The sequence below is a fragment of the Nicotiana attenuata genome, chromosome 10, assembly GCF_001879085.1.
Source record: "Nicotiana attenuata strain UT chromosome 10, NIATTr2, whole genome shotgun sequence".
Classification (NCBI taxonomy): domain Eukaryota; kingdom Viridiplantae; phylum Streptophyta; class Magnoliopsida; order Solanales; family Solanaceae; genus Nicotiana; species Nicotiana attenuata.
The window spans coordinates 46811584-46831273 of NC_031998.1; the positions used below are offsets into that span (position 1 = coordinate 46811584).

Sequence of the window (19690 nt, forward strand, 5' to 3'; positions counted from 1 at the left end):
CGGAACTGATTTTTGGACCGATTGCTAAGGAACTTTCGGAGGTGTCCTTTGCTGAGTAGCCGGGCTGCTTCTTCTCGGAGCTGTCTGCAATCTTCGGTTCCATGACCGTGCGTGCCATGAAATTCACATACTAAGTTGGGGTTCCTCTGCGACGGATCTGATAGTCTAGGCCTTGGCCACCTGGTGTTTCTGATTTTACCGATGGCGGATACGATGTCTGAAATGTCAATGTTGAAGTTGTATTCCGACAGGTGTGGTGCCTCCGTCGGTCCTGTGTGCCTATTGAATTTCACTCTGCTCACGGATCCCCAAGGGTTCTGACCTCGACCCATCCCTCGATTATTTCGGGGTATGTTATGCCTTGGGGCGTTTCTTCTATCTTTGGTGTTTGGTTGGTATCTTTTCTTGTTCGGTTTCGGCACCTTTTCCAGGAGCCTGCTAGGATATACTGAGCCCGAGGGGGCTCCCAGTTGGTCATCCTCGACCCTGATCTTTGATTGGTATCGGTTGTGGACATCCGATCAGGTCACGACGGGATATTCAACCAAATTCTGCTTCAGCGCTTTGAAACCACCGAGCCTTGTTCGTTCAAACCCTTGGGTGAAGGCCTGCACTACCCAGTGGTCGGAGACAGGCGGTAGTTCCATTCGTCCCATTTGAAAGCGAGATATGAACTCTCGCAGCATCTCGTTCTCTCTTTGCTTGATTTTGAAGACGTCTGATTTCCTTGTAACTACCTTGATGGCGCCGGCATGTGCCTTTATGAAAGAATCTACCAGCATGGCAAATGAATTTATTGAGTTCGGAGCAAGGTTGTGATACCACATCATGGCTCCTCTCGAGAGTGTTTCTCCGAATTTTTTGAGCAGGACGGACTCGAGCTCGTCGTCCCTCAGGTCGTTGCCCTTTACTGCACAAGTATGGGCAGTGACGTGCTCGTTGGGGTCAGAGGTTCCGTTGTACTTCGGTAGATCGGGCATTCTGAATTCCTTCGGGATGGGCTTAGGAGCGGTGTTTTGCGGGAGTGGCTTTTGTACGAACTTCTTCGAATCAACACCCTTCAGGATCGGGGGTGCGCCCAGGATCTGAGGGGTTAGGGCTTGGGATTTTGGAGAGTTTGATTGAGGATTTGAGAGGTCAAATGGAGTCGGATTTTGATAAATCTTGTATGTACGGACTCGTGAGTGAAAAGGCTTTCTAGTTTTGTTATTTTTGTCTGTTTACCTTGGAAATGGTAATAACAATTAGATTTGATTTTGTGGTTCTAAAAATATGTGATCTATTTTTATGCTAGTTGTTAGGCAATAGATGCTAAGTGAAGGGTTAGAAAGTAAGATAATAGCTTGTAGACAATGTAATAATCAAACCGAATGGCTGGAAATCGGGGCCTCGAGCTTGGGTATACGGGGCCTCGAGGTCAAGTTGGATACCCGAATGAGGGCAGTCGATGGAGGATCAACAATTATGATAAATTTGATGACGGCTATTTATGACCAATAATGAGCTATAAATGAAGAACAAGTAATGAAATATAATAAATATAAGTAAGACAATAAATGTAAGAAATAGAATCAAATAGGGAGTATGTTTAGAATGTAGAGAATGTTCTTGTATTGAATGTAGTGTGTCGTATCTTCTCACCTTTCTCTATAAAAAGGATCCCCTTATATAGGATAGGGAATCCCAATATAGTACATGTGCATTTATTACAAAAAGACATAGCTGGTACAACTATTTACTAGTCTGATACATGCTAGTACCATTCTTGCAGATATTGTTAGCTTTGGTAACGTGTCTTGGAAACTTCCCGCTTATCCATGGTAGACACCGGCTTGTGCTGCACCGAGGTCGAGCATAGGGGACCCCCGGGGTCGAACTTCGAACTGTACCTCGAGGCTTTTGGAGGCAGGCCGTGGAATGTCATAACGGTCACAAAATCAGGCTCTCTGATTTTAGCCGTATATATTGTCGGATTTCGAGACGTGGGCCCGGGGGCTGGATCGAGTGGATTTCGAGATTTGTGCCTAATTTGATAGTTTTTCTTGTGGAATTCATTCCATTAGCGTATATTGATGGTATTGTTCTGGTTGTGAATAGATTCAGAGCGATTGGAGGCCGAGTCGAGGGGCAAGAGCATCGCGGAGTAGAGATTTGACCGGTTTGAGATAAGTAACGATTGTTAATCTAGTTCGGAGGGTATGAAACCTCGGATTTCATATCGTTCTACTATTTTTGAGGTGGCGCACATGCTAGGTGACGGGCGTGTGGGCGTGCACCGTTGGGGATTGTGACTTGGTCTGTCCCGTAGCAGCTATAAGTTGCGTATTTGGTTAAAACTATATGATACTTCTGTGTTTTAGAAAGAATTTTTGTAAATTGGGCTGAATGCCATATTCGGGCCTCGTGCCAGAGCTATTTGGACCCTTAGGGGCCTTTTTCTTATTATCCTCTCACTATTTTTGGTGGAAAATTCTATACTCAGTCATGTTATACTTATTGATTTCATAACTCAATCTTTATTACTCCGTTTTGATGCATATAAAAATGTTGTTTTGGGCAGAGTACCCTATTTTTACTGATAGCGCGAGTGGCTTGAGAGGTTTATCACTGAGTGAGGCCGAGGGCCTGATTTGTGAGGATATTTATGGGATCGGGCTGCACGCCGCAATTTGTTGTTACTAATTCATTATTGAGTAAGGCCGAGGGCCTGATTGATTTATGCCACGAGTTGGCTTGTTATAGCGCTTGAGCTGAAGGAGCCCCTTCGGAGTCTACACACCTCAGTGAGCGCGGGTACCCTGAGTGAGTGATATTAGATATGACCGAGGGGCTGTATACGAGTGACTATGAGGTTTGCCCGAGGGGCTGTATATGAGTGATGTTCTGCCCGAGGGGCTGGTTATGAGTGATGTTTTTTTTGCCCGAGGGGCTGTTTATGTTTCCATCATTTTTGCTTACTGTTGCACTAAGCCTCTGTTTGAGAACTGTTGATAAAAATATCTTCAAATGATTTTACTGAAACTGAGTTTAAACGAAATGATTTGATTCAAACTCTGCTTTTTAAAGCCTGTTATATTTTTATTGAGATTTCCTGATATGAACTTATTATGCTTTATTTCTCGTCACTGCTTCTCAGTCTTTATTTACTTTGGTTATTTACTGAGTTGGCGTATTCACGTTACTCCCTGCACCTTGTGTGCAGATCCAGGCACATCAGGACCCGGTAGCAGTTGTTGACTAGTCCAGCTGTAGATTCTTCTCAGAGTTGGCAAGGTAGCTGCTGGCGGTCGCAACCCTGTTCTTCTCCCTCCTATCTTCCTATAGTTTATTTTGTAGTTACATTTCCAGACTATGTTAGTCTCAGTATCTTCGAACAGTGTTTAGTAGATGCTCATGACTAGCGACACCCCGATGTCGGGCTTTTCTTTTCGCACTTTCGTTATTCAGATTTTTATTATGAAGTTTTATTATTAAAATGCGTGAATTTATCTTTGAAAATGAAATATCGCGTTGTTTTTGGTAAAAAGACGTCCTTCCTAGTATCACGATAGGCGCCATCACGACATGATAGTTTGGGTCGTGACATTTTCCATATTAAAAAATCACCAAAGCTTAAAGAATTTGATAGAATGTACTGATGCCATTTATTAGTGAAAAGATATAAATTACATTTCCCTTAACTAGGAAAGAGGGGGTATTTTTTTTCTCCAAAGAAGAATTAGGGGTATTATCACTTTTAGCATGTGCGAGAAATTATTTATATCTGGTAGCCGAAAAAGTGATAAAACTTGTAGTATAATATTTGTATATAACATACAGAATGTATATATATACAAAAAATATACAAATTTTATATATTTTTTCGGCTTTTATTTTTACAGCGGCAATACAGTGTCATTTTTCCGAAGAATTATGTGTTTAAAGGGAGATAAGGGGACGAGCTACTATCGCGTTTCCTTTAGGGATTTTTACCTTCCTATACAATATTTGAAATTTATTTACCAAAATTGTCTATATTACCCACTCTTAACAAGGATTACTTACAAATTATATACAATCCATTATTAGTGCCTTGAATTAGGGAATTTAGTCACATCATTTTTCTTTTTTCTCTCCTCTTTTCTTTCCTCATTGTCACATCTCTCATCAATTTTTCTTTCTTTCTTCATCTTTTTCTCTCACCGCCTTTCTCTCTCAATAAGGTAAGCCTAAAAGTTCTCTTCTGCCAATCAACCTATTGAAGTAACCTCTAGGTCGTAGGAATTGAAGATTCGAACACTAATCTATCATAAAGCTTTGAATACGAATTTGAATTTTCAAAAATCATTATTTGTTTGGATTGGGTGTTGTTGCAAACAATTGGGAATATTGTTTAGAGCTTATATCTCAATTTTGAGGGTGTTTTGGTGAAGATTAGACTTGATTTTGGCTGAATTTCAAATTGAAACTCGAAGAAGAAGAAGAAGAAGAATAGGAGGACATGATATACAATATACTTACGAAATTATAGTAAAGTTGTAGTAAAACTGTAGGTAAATTGTATTCTGTTGTAGTTATATAATTTTTTTAATTTGAATGTTATATGAAAGTTGAAAAATAGTTGTATAATATATGACTCGTTGTATAAAATTTGTATTTAAGTTATCAATACTATCTTTTAACATAAAGTTGTTGATATGTATCAAAATTGTATTAAGAGAGTAAGTTTTGATTGGAATATTAGAGAGGAAGAAGCACACACCACACACAAAATATATACAAATCAGATACAAAATATACAAAAGACATATTGTATAAAAACTATATTTAAGTTGTATGATATTGTAGTTGTATTAACTGGGTAGAAATAATGCATAAAAGTTGTAGATAAAAGTTGTAAGTTAGTTGTAAATACGTGTATACTATATAGTTAGTTGTAATTCAATATTACGAAATCAAATGCAATGTGACTAATTCAATATTACATTCCAAGTCGCAATTGACATTATTTCATTGAGGATAAAATTTGATTATGTAATTTGACCAAATAATTTGTGACTATAATTGTCAAAAATGTCGATAAGTTGAAAAAATCGTTGTGCCAATTCTTAGTACTTGTACTGAGTATTGCCATTTGTCTAAGTAACAAAGAGCCCTATTTTCAAGTTGGTTACGTGATAGATCTGCAGGCTTTCGGTGCTTATGATGTAGTTTGGATTTTCTCCGCGTTACGAAAAGTAATGCATATTAAAGGAAATCAATTGTGTTAAGCTGATAGCATAATCAGATAAATATTATTCGTTGAAAGACATTTGCTAAAGAAGAATTTTGTGATGCTTAATTGTGTGAATATTAGAGTTAAATGCCAAGAGGAGTTGTTATGTCAAATATCACTAGTTTCTCAAATTATACATGGGGAGGCAACTAGATTTTATCATCATACAACTATTTTTCAACTTTCATACAACATTCAAATAAAAAAAATATATAACTACAACAGAATACGATTTACCTATAATTTTATTATAACTTTACTACGATTTTGTAAGTATATTGTATGTCATGTCTTCAGCCCAAATCAAGTCTAATCTTCACCAAAACACCCTCAAAATTGAGATATTAAACTCCAAACAATATTCCCAATTGTTTGCAACAACACCCAACCCAAATAAATAATGGGTTTTAAAAATCCAAATTCGATTTCAAAGCTTCAAAGCTTTTTAATGGTTGTCAATGGTGGAGAGTCAAACACCTTCAAAATTTATTGATTGACAATTTTAATTTGAACACCAATTGTGCAACATGAAAGGAAATTGCTAAGTTAAAACGATTGAAATCCACTGATGAATTCCATTAAAACTATATACAACAAGAAATCATAAAAAACAAAGAACATCAAGTGAAGAAAAATTGGGGAAAAAATAGAGAAGGAGAGTAGAGAGACGAAGAGAGAGAGAGAGAGAGAGAGAGAGAGAGAGAGAGAGAGAGAGAGAGATGAAGAGAGAGAGAGAGAGAGACGGAGAGAGAGAGTGGGCAAGTATAAATTGATAAGAAAATAACCGATATTCAATACCTAATATAAAGGGATACTCATTTAAAACTTATTTGTACATAATTGGTAAATTGTACATGACTATGTAATTAAATTTAAACTTGGGTGGGGAGGGTAATAAGGTTTCGAATAATGTATAGGAAGGTAAAAATCATTTTCCTTTACTCCATCCGTTTTGAAAAATGAAGTTTAATGCAAGGCGTGTTTGGTATGAAGTAAAATATTTTTCAATTGTCCCATGTTTGGTTGGCTTAAATATTTTGGAAAATATTTTCCTTATGAACTCATTTTTCTCCAATTGGAGGAAAATGTTTATCCTATCAAGAGAAGGAAAAACATTCTCCAAAACTCTTTTTCAACCTTCCCCACGCCTTATTCCCCATCCCTACCAACCCCCACCAACCCACCCACACCCCCACCTACCTACCCCACCCTATCCACCCACCCCCCGCCCTCGCCCCCCACCCTAAATAAAAAATTATTAATAGTACTTTCTTTTATGTTATAGATAGATTTTTTTTTCATTTCAACAAATGAGTATTTTCTTTTCATGATATAAAAAAGTATTTTTTTCATTTTAACAAAAAAAAATTACTTTCTTTTTGTCACGATCCAAATTCCACATTAGGCCATGATGGCGCCAAATACCGTTGTTAGGCAAGTCAACACTAATCAACTAGTAAATCCTCATTTAAATAACTAGTACATGAAAACTTTTCCTTATTGATAGTGAAATTAGGACTTTGAAACTTAAGCATAATTAGATGAAGGTAATAATTACGAACTTAAATCATGATAGTAATCCAAAAATCATAAGTCTACCAATGTGTGAGTCAAGACCTGGTATCACAAGTATGTGGGCAATCTAGTAGAATATACAAAATCATACTTTCCCACTGTCTGGAAAAGAAATAGACAGGAAAAGTAAAGACATAGAAAGACTCCAGCTGCTGCAGAACGGCTCAAAAGGGCAGCTCACCGGAAGTCTCAAGCTGAGGAGTCCACTCTACGCGCTGGTCTGATAGCCAGATGCGCTTGTCTCAAAGTCTGTACAATCAAGTACAGAAGTGAACGTGAGTACATAAAAATATGTACCCAGTAAGTATCTCACCTAACCTCGCGGAAGTAGTGACCAGGGGTCGACTTTGACACTTACTAGGGCCAGCAAATATAATAAAATGATGTTCAATATTTTAATTCACAATATGTAGATAACAACAAGCTCAAACAAAAATAATACTGAAAATCCTTTCATCCAATTAATAAATCTAGGCACTTTCTTCATTTAAAACAAGTGACCTTTCAAGCAATGAATCATAAGAATTATAAGGGGTTCCGGTTCTATTATCAAACACAAATACCACCGAGGACGTTCGGCCCGATCCAATATAAAAGTAAATTGTGCACTGCCGAGGGTTGAACGGCCCGAACACCTGCCGAGGCGAACGGCCCGCTCCCATGAGAATAGTGGAATTAATCACCCAGCTCACGGAATATACTTGCGACGTGGTTAATTATAAATATAACTTAATGTTTCCTCAATTCTTTTCAAAATAAATATTTACTTGAAATCCTTGAAATCATGACATTCTCAACTTAGTTCCATTCAGTGCAAATCAACATTTATAATCATATAGTGGTACCCACTAAGCATGGTGTAAGCCTAGAACTACCCGGACATAACAGGAATAGTAGCTACGTACGGACTCTCGTCACTTCGTACGTACGTAGCCCCCACGATTATTCATATATTAATTAAGTTCACCTATGGGGAAATTTCCCTCTTACAAGGTTAGAAAAGAGACTTACCTCGTTTCGAGTCTACTTCCAACTCAAGAATGCGCTCAAACCCTCAAACCGGAGCCGTACAATCCGAAACTATTCAAATAGTATAAAAACCAATCATTATAGGTTTAAAAGTTCATATTCTAGCTATTAAAGTGATTATCCAACCCCAAAGGCAAGATTCCTAAAATTCAACCCCGGGCCCACGTGCCCGAATTCCGGAAATGTTTGAAGGAAGTTGTTACCCGTAAGCTGAGGATCAAGAATATATGATTTTTACTTCATTCCATAACGAAATTCGTGGTTAAATCTTGTTTTTATAAAAAAACCCAGGTTTTACTCTAATCTCATGATTTTCACTAATCTTTACATGTTAATCTACCCAAAATTTAAGTATTTAACTCACATATAGTAGGAATTACTTACCTCCAAAAGCTTGGTGAAAAACCCCTCTCAAGAGCTCTGAAATCGCCCATTAATGGAGTGAAAATGAGCCAAAAATGTCTAGCTCCGGTAATAAATGAAGGTCACTGCCTTCAGTGATTTTCGCATTTGCGGTCTTGCGACGCACCTGCGCCCACCGCATCTGCGAAAAATGGTCCGCTTCTGCGAAACTTCACTGGGCCGGCTAGGCCGCTTTTGCGGAAGGCCAACCGCTTCTGCGGAGAGAGGGCCGCTTCTGCGGTTTCTGGGCTGGCCACCCTTGACCGCATCTGCAAGTCAAAGCCCGCACCTGCGAGCTTGCATCTGCGGCTGACCAACCATAGGTGCGGTTATGACAGTATCTGGGCATTCAGCCGTTGCCCGAAATTTTCAACTTGGTCCGAGCCTGACGCTCGGGGTCCCCGGGGCCCGCCCGAACACAACCACAAGTTTGAAATGATAAAACGAACTCGCTCAAGCCCTTGGAACGCCGGAAACAACATTAAAACTAGGAATCACACCCTAAAACCATTTGATTCAAACTTATGAACTTCAAGTTCTTCAATTTACTTCCAACGTGACGAAACACACTTATACTACTCGGATTGACACCAAATTTTGTGTGCAAGTCTTAAATGACATTATGGAGCTATTCTCGATCTCAGAATTCCTTTCGGACCTCGACATCACCAAAACCCGCTCTAAACCAAATTTAAAGGACTTCAAAATCCTTAAGGAATCAACTTTCACTATTAGGTGTCAAAACGCTCCTGAGTCATCCAAAACCTGATCCGGACATACGCCCAACTCCGAAATCATCATACGAACCTGTTGGAGCCTTCAAATCCGGTCCGAGGTCGTTTACTCAAAATGTTGACCGAAGTCAAACTTGGCGTTTCAAGCCAACCTTAAGGAACCAAGTGTTCCGATTTCAACCCAAACTCTTCCAAATCCCGAACCAACCATCCCCGCAAGTCATAAATCAGTAAAAGCAAGTACGGGAAGTCTTATTTTGGGGAACGAGGTTCTAGAAAGCAAAACGACCAGTCGGGTCGTTGCACTTTTCGTGATTTAGAAAAAGTATTTTGTTTCATTTCAACAAAATGATGAAGTAAAAAATATTTTCTTTTATTTCAACAAAAAGAGTATTTTCTAGAAAAAATATTTTCTTTCATTTCAACAAAATGAGTATTTTCTATTCATGATGTAGAAAAAGTATTTTCTTTCATTTCAACAAATTACTTTTTTTTTATTTTAACAAAATAGGTATTTTCTTTTCATGATGTAGAATTTTTTTTTTATTTTAATAAAATGAGTACTTTATTTTATGTTGTACAAAGAGTATTATTTTTTTTAACCAAAAAAAGAGTATTTTCTTTTTAGCTATGGAGCACAAATTTCAATGTTGTTTTTGCGTAAAAAAGTAAAGCATATTTGTGTGAAACTTTAGAAGAATAATTAAATTGTTGAAGAAAATAGAGTCCTGAAAACGTTGAGTATTGGGGGGAGGGGGAAGGGAGGGANGGGAAGGGGGTGACGAGAGTACCATAAAAAATATTTTCTACTCTCTAACCAAACATTAGAAAATATTTTCCGGAAAAAAATTTTCACTCACCAACCAAACAAAGAAAAATAAGTGATAAAACCACTCATTTTCCATGAAAATATTTTCCATAAAAAATATTTTCGTTCGTACCAAACACACCCACAGTGGTTAATGCATCTCATTCTTTTAAAAAAATCCCGATATCTACTCTTAAAGTAATATTTAGATTTTCATACATATGCATAAAAATTACTCCATTTCGCAGTACTTTTCATATGATTTTACACAATGGAGTTTGAGTAAATACTCAGTTTAATTAAAAATAAAAAACGAAAACTTCTGACGTATAGGATAAATATACACTACTATATACTATCAAATTAGCGCTAGAAACTTCTAACCTTAAACACATGTGTCATTTTTATTTCCTATAATTAAGAACTTGTCATTAAAAGTAGAAAGAGATTGATAAAGTTAAAAAAAGAAATATATATATATATATATATATATATATATATATATATATGTATGTATGTATATATATAATGAATTATGATAGATCTCACTTCAATATTTAACGTACACTTAATTTGCTAAATACTTAAAATTATTGAATTATTCAGCGCCTTCATGGAAATTTACACACAAACGTCACTAACTCGAGGTTAGAGTTTGTAGAATAAGCACCTTATCTATGGACAGGTGACAGGTGTCCTTCTCCCATCCCTCTCTTCCCCGGCCCCTACAGCTGCGATTAATCAGTAACAGCTGAAGATACATAGTTAAAAGCATGAAAAATGTGGAGTTTGTCCAGTAATATACCTGATGAGTTTGCTTCCGTTTACCCATGTTTAGTTGATTATAATACTTACTCGGACTTGATGTTTATATTAATTTAGGTAAAATACATAAGTTACCCCCTGAAAGTGGTGCGTCTTAGGGACATTCTGGAAAGGTTGAGTGTGCAAGATAATTTTCGTCCGTAAAAAATGTGTAACAGAAATTTGGTCCATAGTTCAGGGGTAACCTATGTATTTTGCCTATTAATTTACTATGATTAAAAGGTTTAATGAGGTGAGAATTTATATTAGTAAATTGAGTTATGCAAATATATTACATGCATATGAGTGAGTAAGCCAATAATTAAGGGTATTATCACTTTTAGCCCGCGTCAGAAATTATTTACTGAATGTATAAGACTTGTATAATTTTTGTATATAACATACTGAATATATATATATATATATATATATATATATATATATATATATATATATATATATATATATATATATATATATATATACAAAAATATACAAATTTAATATTTTTTTCGGCTATTATTTTTACAGAAGCTATACAGTATCATTTTTCCAATAATTAATAACTTTTTATTTTGACATCCAAGCCAAAAGCCAGAGAAGAGAAAAAGAAGCGGTAAACATCTATGCACCAAAAGCGCAAAAAATCTTTAATTTTATATTATTAATTGAAGATATAATGATCGTGCAAAATTCTATTAATGTTTACTTCATGATGTTGTGTATGTTTTAGTTAAGTTCCATTATCAGCAATTTGAACATATAATAAAAAAATTATTTCTTTTTGTTCCATTTTATGTGGGTGGAGTACAAGGGTAAAGCGACTAACTTTCGCATGAATTTGGATATTTAATATTTTTGAATGAAATTTATATATTCAAAAATTCAAAAAAAAAAAAAAAACTATAAGTCATAATATAAACACAGTGAAACCATAGGACTTTTGAAAGAAAGAGCAAGGATGGAGCAACATTGCAAGAGACATCGCATACATGTGTAATGTTGAGCACCTATGAGACATAGGAACTTTCTTCAGTCATATTTATTCTAGTATTTTTTCCTGTATTAATAGGCTGTGGGATGAGTTAGTTTTTTTTTTTTTTTTTTTTTTTTTTTTTTTTTTTTTTTTTTTTCCTTTAGACATTTAGCTGAGTTAACTAACTATGGCTTGTACAGTATATTTTACTTGGCGATTAATGCAACAATTAGTTACTAAAAAAAATAGTAATTTAAAGAAATTAAAAAGTAATTTTAAAGTACATGGTCAAAAAATATCTTTTTTGACTCTCCAAATAGTAATTGTGTCACATAAATTTATAAAGGTAAATTTCACAAATGGTCATATAACTATGATTTTTTTTCATCAAAGTCATATAACTTTGTTTTCTCACACAAAAATCATTTAACTATGACCTTTTTTCATCAAAGTCACATAACTATGTTTTGTCATACAAAAATCATAAAACTTTTACTAACTCACACAAAAATCACAGTGATCGAAAAATATAACTTTTAGTAGTTCTTATTTTGTAGCTTTTTATTTTTTATTTTCAGTCTAATAAATAATAATGCAACTAAAATAGGAATAATTCAACCAAACATGGCCCACCTGACCCAATACTCATATATACAAATTAAAATAATATTAAAAGTGAATAGTAAATCCTTCAAAACATGATACTTCTGTATCTCTTTTTTTTTTTTAAAGATTTTTATTCAAATTAAGAGCAATTTTATTTATAGTACTCTCTAATTATACCTTTTATTTCTTTGGTTTTTTCCAGAATCTCATGCATTCCGAACAAATTTTTATGGGGGAAGAATTCACTTTTAGTATTATTTTAACTTACGTATATATGGGTATAAACTAATTGCATTTTCTAGCCAATATATATATATATATATATATATATATATATATATATATATATATATATAGTATGTGTATGTTATATGTATATAATACACATATATATAAAAAAATATTTTATCAGATATTATTTTTAGGAGCGGCTAGAAATATACTCATATTTCTTCTATTTTAATCGGGTAATTATTTATTAGACTGAAAATAAAAAATAAGAAAATACTGCTTGAAAATTTATTTTCCGACCACTATGATTTTAATGTGAGTTAGTGAAAGCTTTACGATTTTTATGTGAAAAAATAAAGTTATATGACTTTAGTGGAAAAAAAGTCATAGTTATACGATCATTTGTGAAATTTACCCAAATTAAATTATGGAGAGTATTATTTAAACAATTCTTACTTTTAGATGGAGGGCCTTAGATATATATTAATAGTTGGAGAAAAAATTGCCTAATCCTTGAGGTGCAAATCTCTGTATTTTGTCGGGAAATACAATAAACTTTAATTACTCCCTTCATTCCGTTTTATTTTACATTATTTTTTTATTAGTTTGTTAAAAAGAGACATATTTCTATATTTTCTTGTGAGAAATTTTTATAACCACACAAATATTATGATGAATTTAAGACTACAAGTTTCAAAAGTCTTATAACCAAATAATTGTTATGGAATATTTATGACCATAAATTTTAAAATTCGTGCCAAGTCAAAATACAGTCTTTTTTTTCTTCAATTCTTTCTTTTCTTTCTTTTTTAAAAAAAAAAAAAAAATATATATATATATATATATATTTTTTTTTTTTTTTTAAAAAAGAAAGAANTTTTTTTTTTTTTTCCTCCTGGCTAGACAAAGCTGCTAACCACTACTTTAATTAATTTTGCACAGCACAGAAGTCATAATACAATGATCAGCTGTTACACTTTTGGCAGTGCTGTTTGTAACTAATATGCCTTTGTCCCTTGTCTTTGTCTTCTTATTGTTTTTTTTTTTTTTTACTGCGTCATCAAAATTATATCTTGTACTAGTAATTAATAAATCTCCCATTTGCCTTCCTGTTACAATAATGTAATATTGCAGTCTGACTTGACTTAGCTTTTCAATTAAGTACGTATAGACTGTTCACATTGTGTTGTGTAAATCGCTGAATGAGCTCTACAGAGTGCAGGCATATCCACCCTGTATTACATGTACCTTCACATATCAAAGGAGACATTTTGGGAAATAAAATTACATAGCCGTTTCCAAAATAATAGCAGAAAAAATATATATTTTTATATATTATATATATATATATTCTGTATGTTATATAGTATATTTATACACTTTTCAGCTATCAAATATAAATAGTTTTCGACACGGGCTAAAAGTAAAAAGTCCGGGCCCAATGAAAAAATTTGCATCGATGAAGAATCGTTTAATTTATATACGTTGACGATTTTACTTTACCAAATCACTTAAAACCAAATTACATACTACTGCAACTTTTATAGCAAGCATGGATTAATAATCTGCAAAACATGGTTAAGGACCTCTTTTAATAGGTAAAACTATAGTATTATCTTTTTTTTTTTTTTTATATTGTCCACGTATATAAAATAAATTTATTAAAAAAAGGATAGTTCAGTGCACAAGGTATCATGTATTTACCCAGGTCCAGAGAAGGGCCGCACCCCAAGAGGTGTGATATAGACTGTCTACCCTAATACAAACATTAGTGACTGCTTTCACAGCTCGAACTCGTGACCTATATAGATCACATGGAGTCAATTTTACCGTTACTCCAAATCCCTTCATAAAATAAATATATATTGATAATTAAAAAGTACTTGAGAAAAGCTTGAAAGAGGAAAAGCAATCCCCAACATATAGTACTCTTGAGCCATGAACTCTCTCTTGGAAGAAAAAATCCAAAGAAAGCAAACACACTTGCCTCAATTCAGCAACAGAAAGAACATATACAAACTAATCCATCTAACAGCAAAACCCCAACAGTGAATTAATCAATCTTCTAAAATGAGTACTTTTATAAGAGGAGCAAAAAAAGGAGCCTAATTGAAGATGATGAGAGAAGAGGGAATATCATCAAACAGTAGGTGTCAAGACTGTGGAAATCAAGCAAAGAAAGATTGTCCATATTTGAGGTGCAGAACTTGCTGTAAAAGCCAAGGGTTTCAGTGTCAAACCCATGTCAAAAGCACTTGGATCCCTGTCTCTAGAAGGCGTCCAAGGCACCACCTTCTTCACACTATTCAACAACAACAACAGCAGCAGCAGCAGAAGCAGCTTCAAGTAAACCCTAAAAGATACAGAGAAAATGATAATAATCTTGCTGCAGGTACTTCATCTTAATTTATCTACTGTTGTCCTCAAACACAATCTTGATTGCACTGTACTAAGAGATCTCAACACTGGTGCACTAAGCTCCTGCTAAGCGCGGGGTTCGGAAAGGGCCATATCGCAAGGGTCTATTGTACGCAGTCTTACCCTGCATTTCTGTAAGAGGTTATTTTCACGACTCGAACTCATGAACTCCTGGTCACATGGCAGCAATAACTTTATCGATTACACCAAAACTCACCTTCCAAGAGATCTCAACACCATTTTTGCCAATATGCTTACCCTTTTTATGTCTATTACTTATCTATTCGCAGACACCATCAAACCCTAGTCATAGTAATAGTATATATAGCTCACTTTGACATTCAGTAGTACTATAATTATTATTATTATTAATATTTACTGCTATTATTCTGATTTCTTTTTTCTTATTTGACTCTTGGTATATGCTGAACATAGATGGATGAACCATATTGCACCCCTCAACTCAGCAAAAGACCCCCAAAAGAGTGTAACTTCTATACGCTTTCAGATCACCTAAAAGATGATTACATACAGAAATCGTCCACATAAATAGTGAGATTATTAGTAACAAACAACAACCGCAACAAATCTAGTAGAATCTTACAAGTGGGATTGGAGAGAGTAATGTGTACGCAAACCTTACATCTATCTTACAAAGGTGGAGAGCCAGTTTCCGATAGACCCTCGGCTGAGCTTAGTAACATAAAACATAAAATACACTAATAATATAAAAAAATTTTACATTGTTACTCTATACAAAATACTTCCGTATACTTATTTTCCCTATATATTTTACAATTGTAGGTGGGGAAGAAGAAGATCTACCAACAGAATTGAGTTTACCAGCAGTATTTCGATGTGTTCGAGTAAGTTCAACAGACAATGTGGTGGATCAATATGCTTATCAGACATCAGTGAAAATAGCAGGACATGTATTTAAAGGGATATTATATGATCAAGGCCCTGAGACTGAGACTCATTACACTAATATGGCTAGGGAAAGCTCCTCAAATGGCTTCCAACAAGAGCAACTTACAACAAATTCAACACAACCACTACCTTCTTACCCTAGTCCTTTTAATAATTTCATGCCTGGTACGCAATTTTTTCAATACCCAAAGTCATCCTAAAATTTAAAATTATTTCTGTTTTTTTTTTTTTTTTAAATTTAATATGTGCATTCCATGTGTAAATGTAAAATAATTATTTCCTTTCATTCCATAATAAGTGATCTTTTGACCTTTTTAATTGGTCCAAAATAAGTGTCCTTTTACATAATCAAGAAGAAATTTAATTTAACTTTTCTAAAATTTATCCTTATTTATATATCTCAATGTATCAATGTAACAATATGTAACTTCAAATTAAGGGTAATTTAGTGAATACATCTTTTTTTGTAGGAATTAGTATTTTCTGCCAAATACCAAAAAATCACTTATTATAGATCGGAGAAAGTATACACCGGATAAGAAAGGAAAAGAAGGCAAAGTTCAAAGTTATATATATATATATATATATATATATATATATATATATTGAGAGAGATCCACTTACTTGTTGTCTCCTATACGGTGCTAATATTATTTATCTGATTTCTATTATTGCTTGTCTTTGAGCCGAACGTCTCCCTGAAATCGACTCTCTGCCCCTCCGGGTAGGGGCTTGTTGTTGTATGTATCGAGAGAGAAAGAAAGTGCTCTAGTATTCTTTTGGGATTCCAATGAAGAATTATTTGCCCTTGGTCTGCAAAATTAATATATATGGTGCCGTGTTTACATATGGCTCTGCAGTTTGTCTTTTCGTGAATTTTAATTTCTCTCTGCCGCATTGTGTTAGGGAAATTAATCATGTCTGATTTATTGGTTGTTTATGAACTCCAAAGCTGCTTTTCTCCCCCATTATCCGTTTCTTTGCCGGCTAAATGTTGTTAGATTTAAATTATATTGAAAGTATAAATTTTTTTAACATTATCAAAATTGTTTTGCCTGTTATTACCGGTCATTTATCTTGCTTTTTAGATTACTTGTCCATATACGTTAGTAAAAAATATTAAGTTTCTAAGTTACTTGATAGTGTAAAATTTTGTTTACGCATTCAATATTTATGTTGAAGGGGAGCCTCAGAGACCTTTTATAGGCGGACCTAGGATTTAGACGTAGCGGGTGCATATTTGTATTCAGCCAAAATTTATTTTGTATATAAGGTGCCACTACTAATATATCACTATTTTGTAAAGACATATACATACAGACATGAAATTTTGCTGAACATTACAGGTGCCGGCCGGTGACCCCTCATTCTATATTATAGGTCTGTCTCTGTGGCCTATATATAGCTTATGGGTTCAAGCCGTGGAATCAGTTACTGATGCTTGTATCAGGGTAGGATGCATATATAACACTCCCTCGGAATGCGACCCATCCCTGAACCCTACGTAAACATATGATGTTTGATGCACCGGACTGCCCTTATTCAATATTCATGTTAGTTAACCTCAATCTTATGTGTCCATTTGAATGGCCATAATTAGAGGATAACTCTTTGAGTATATTTTAATCTTATTTAGTGTGTCTAGTGGTAGGCGAACGTGTTAAGCTCCCTTTCTTGAGCTTCATTCGGAGCTCAAAACAAACAAGAAAATGTAGGCAGTCATGAATACTCACTACTCTTGTCCCCTTCTTGTACGTATAAAGTTCAACAGAATTCTGATCATTTCTCCAAATTCACCTCTCTTTTCAAATCCTAGCGTTCGTTTATGCTTTTTATATTTTATTATTTGTACGTATACGCAGGTTTACAGAACGAAAAAGAAAACGAAAATAGTTACGTAAAAAGTATTTTCTCATTGTAATTAATTGAGTTGGTAGCATTGTCATGTGCCCATCTTAGGGTTCATTGAGTTGTTAGTTTCTTAAGCACCTCCACATATTAGGGCCTTTTTGCTTGCATGTGTATTTGAACCTATATATGTAGGTTTGTCCCAGGCAATTGATGTGTCTAATTTTTCAGGTTATTAATTTTATTTTTTTATAAACGATTTATTATCATTTAGATTACGTGATAGCATAGATTTTTTCTACATTATTAATATATGGAAGTTAATCACGTATATGACGCTATTCTAACCCAATGTATGTTGTCCTATACACAGATTAATATGGACTTCTCCATATATTTAATGTTTAGAAAAAACTTTGTTCATAAGAAAGTTGCTGCCATGTGATTAGGAGGTCATGAGTAGTGGCGGAGCCACAATATTCAACTAAGGGGTGTCAATCGACATCCCTTCGCCGGTAAATTACATTGTATTGCTAGATAATTTTTTCTGATTTATATATATTTATTGTACGTTGACTCCCCTGAACTTTTTGATATAGCTATTTTTTATATTTTGACACCCATTGATAAAAATTCTGGCTCCGCCACTAGTCATGAGTTCAAGCCGTGGAAACACTCTCTTGCAGGAATGCATGGTAAGATTATGTACAATAAATCCTTGTGATCCGGCCCGTTCCCAGACCCTACGCATAGCGGAAGTTTAGTTCACCCGACTGCCCATTTGTTAATAAGAAACCCTGGTGCAGATCATTGCAGCACTTGGGTAAATCATGGCAAAGGCATGAAAAGGGAATCTCTGATTATTATAATTATGAAGGTAACCCTTAGATGACAATACTTAAATAAGTATTTTGAAGTGAAAAGATTGGGTGGGCATCTACTGATTTTGTAGGTGATAGTGACTAGAAACCGAAAAGCAGCTAGGATTGCACATGTTCAACCTTTTATTCTAAAGAGACATTCACATTAACCAAAGGAATTGAAAAGATTGATATCCCCGTTGTTTAACCAAAAAATAGAATTTCGGTTAAAACTAGAAATTAAGAGAAAAAATCGGGTTACTGATAATCAGGAGACGAAAAGAATAAGAATTTTTTGAGGATAATAAAGCAGTAAATAAGTTTGTATTTCAATGTAATCTCAATGATTTTTCGTGTCCCTACAAATGCTGAGACCTCCTCCTTTTATAGTTGATTTTTCTAGGAAAAGGTATAATGCCTTAGCCTTAAAGAGGCAATTATGAGTATTAAATGACATTAAATGAAACGTTACACAATCATTCCTATTCAATACTGATTCGCTAACGTATTTGACATTTAATACTGAATTTAGACTCCTTTATGCCATCAGATTCATATCTTCAATTCCTTCTGACCTCCTGGCTTTAATTAAGTTAAATAGATACGAGACTCGTATCATTTGAATAGCATCTCGTGCCTATTTAACTTTCTTCTCCTCGTATCTGATATCGCCCGTGCCTCTTAACTGATCATCATGTTTTGACCATTTGACCAGTCCACGTGTCATGCCACGTCACCTTCAATATAAATTCAGTTTTTTCCCTATACAGATAGTCCCCCCACTTTCCATTTATTTATCAATTAAATATTTGGGAAGTGGATCTTCATTAAAAAGGGAATTTTTGCCATAATCAATGCTATGACAGTGTCGACGCTTCAATTGTCTCTTCTATTTAATGCACCATATACGTGTCACCTTCTCATTAGTTCTGCGATTTTGCAGTCTTTTTCTAAGGCTTCTTTAACTCCACTATTCACGAAGTGATAGTTGCCTTTATTATAGGCTTTCCATCATTACACTTTTAATTATCGACGGTTGAGTTTATATATAAACTTGCCCCCTTTTTTCTTTGTCTTCTTCTTCACAAGCTTTTTACCAAATTTCTTGCTATTTACTCTCGTTCACTTCTTCTTCAGTTCATACCTTCTGTTCATATCTTCTCACTATGTCGTCTTCAAATCCTAACCCTAAAAGAGTCCCAATTCTTGATAGTT

At 34.6% G+C, this 19690-nt stretch overlaps 1 protein-coding gene across 1 annotated transcript; it reads left to right on the top strand.

The window, feature by feature from the left end:
* Nucleotides 14240-16289, top strand: LOC109233940 (protein SHI RELATED SEQUENCE 1-like). Its single transcript, XM_019399785.1, has 2 exons — nucleotides 14240-14811; nucleotides 15642-16289. The coding sequence occupies exons 1-2, from the start codon at nucleotides 14535-14537 to the stop codon at nucleotides 15965-15967; spliced, it is 603 nt and encodes a 200-aa protein (XP_019255330.1). The 5' UTR covers nucleotides 14240-14534; the 3' UTR covers nucleotides 15968-16289.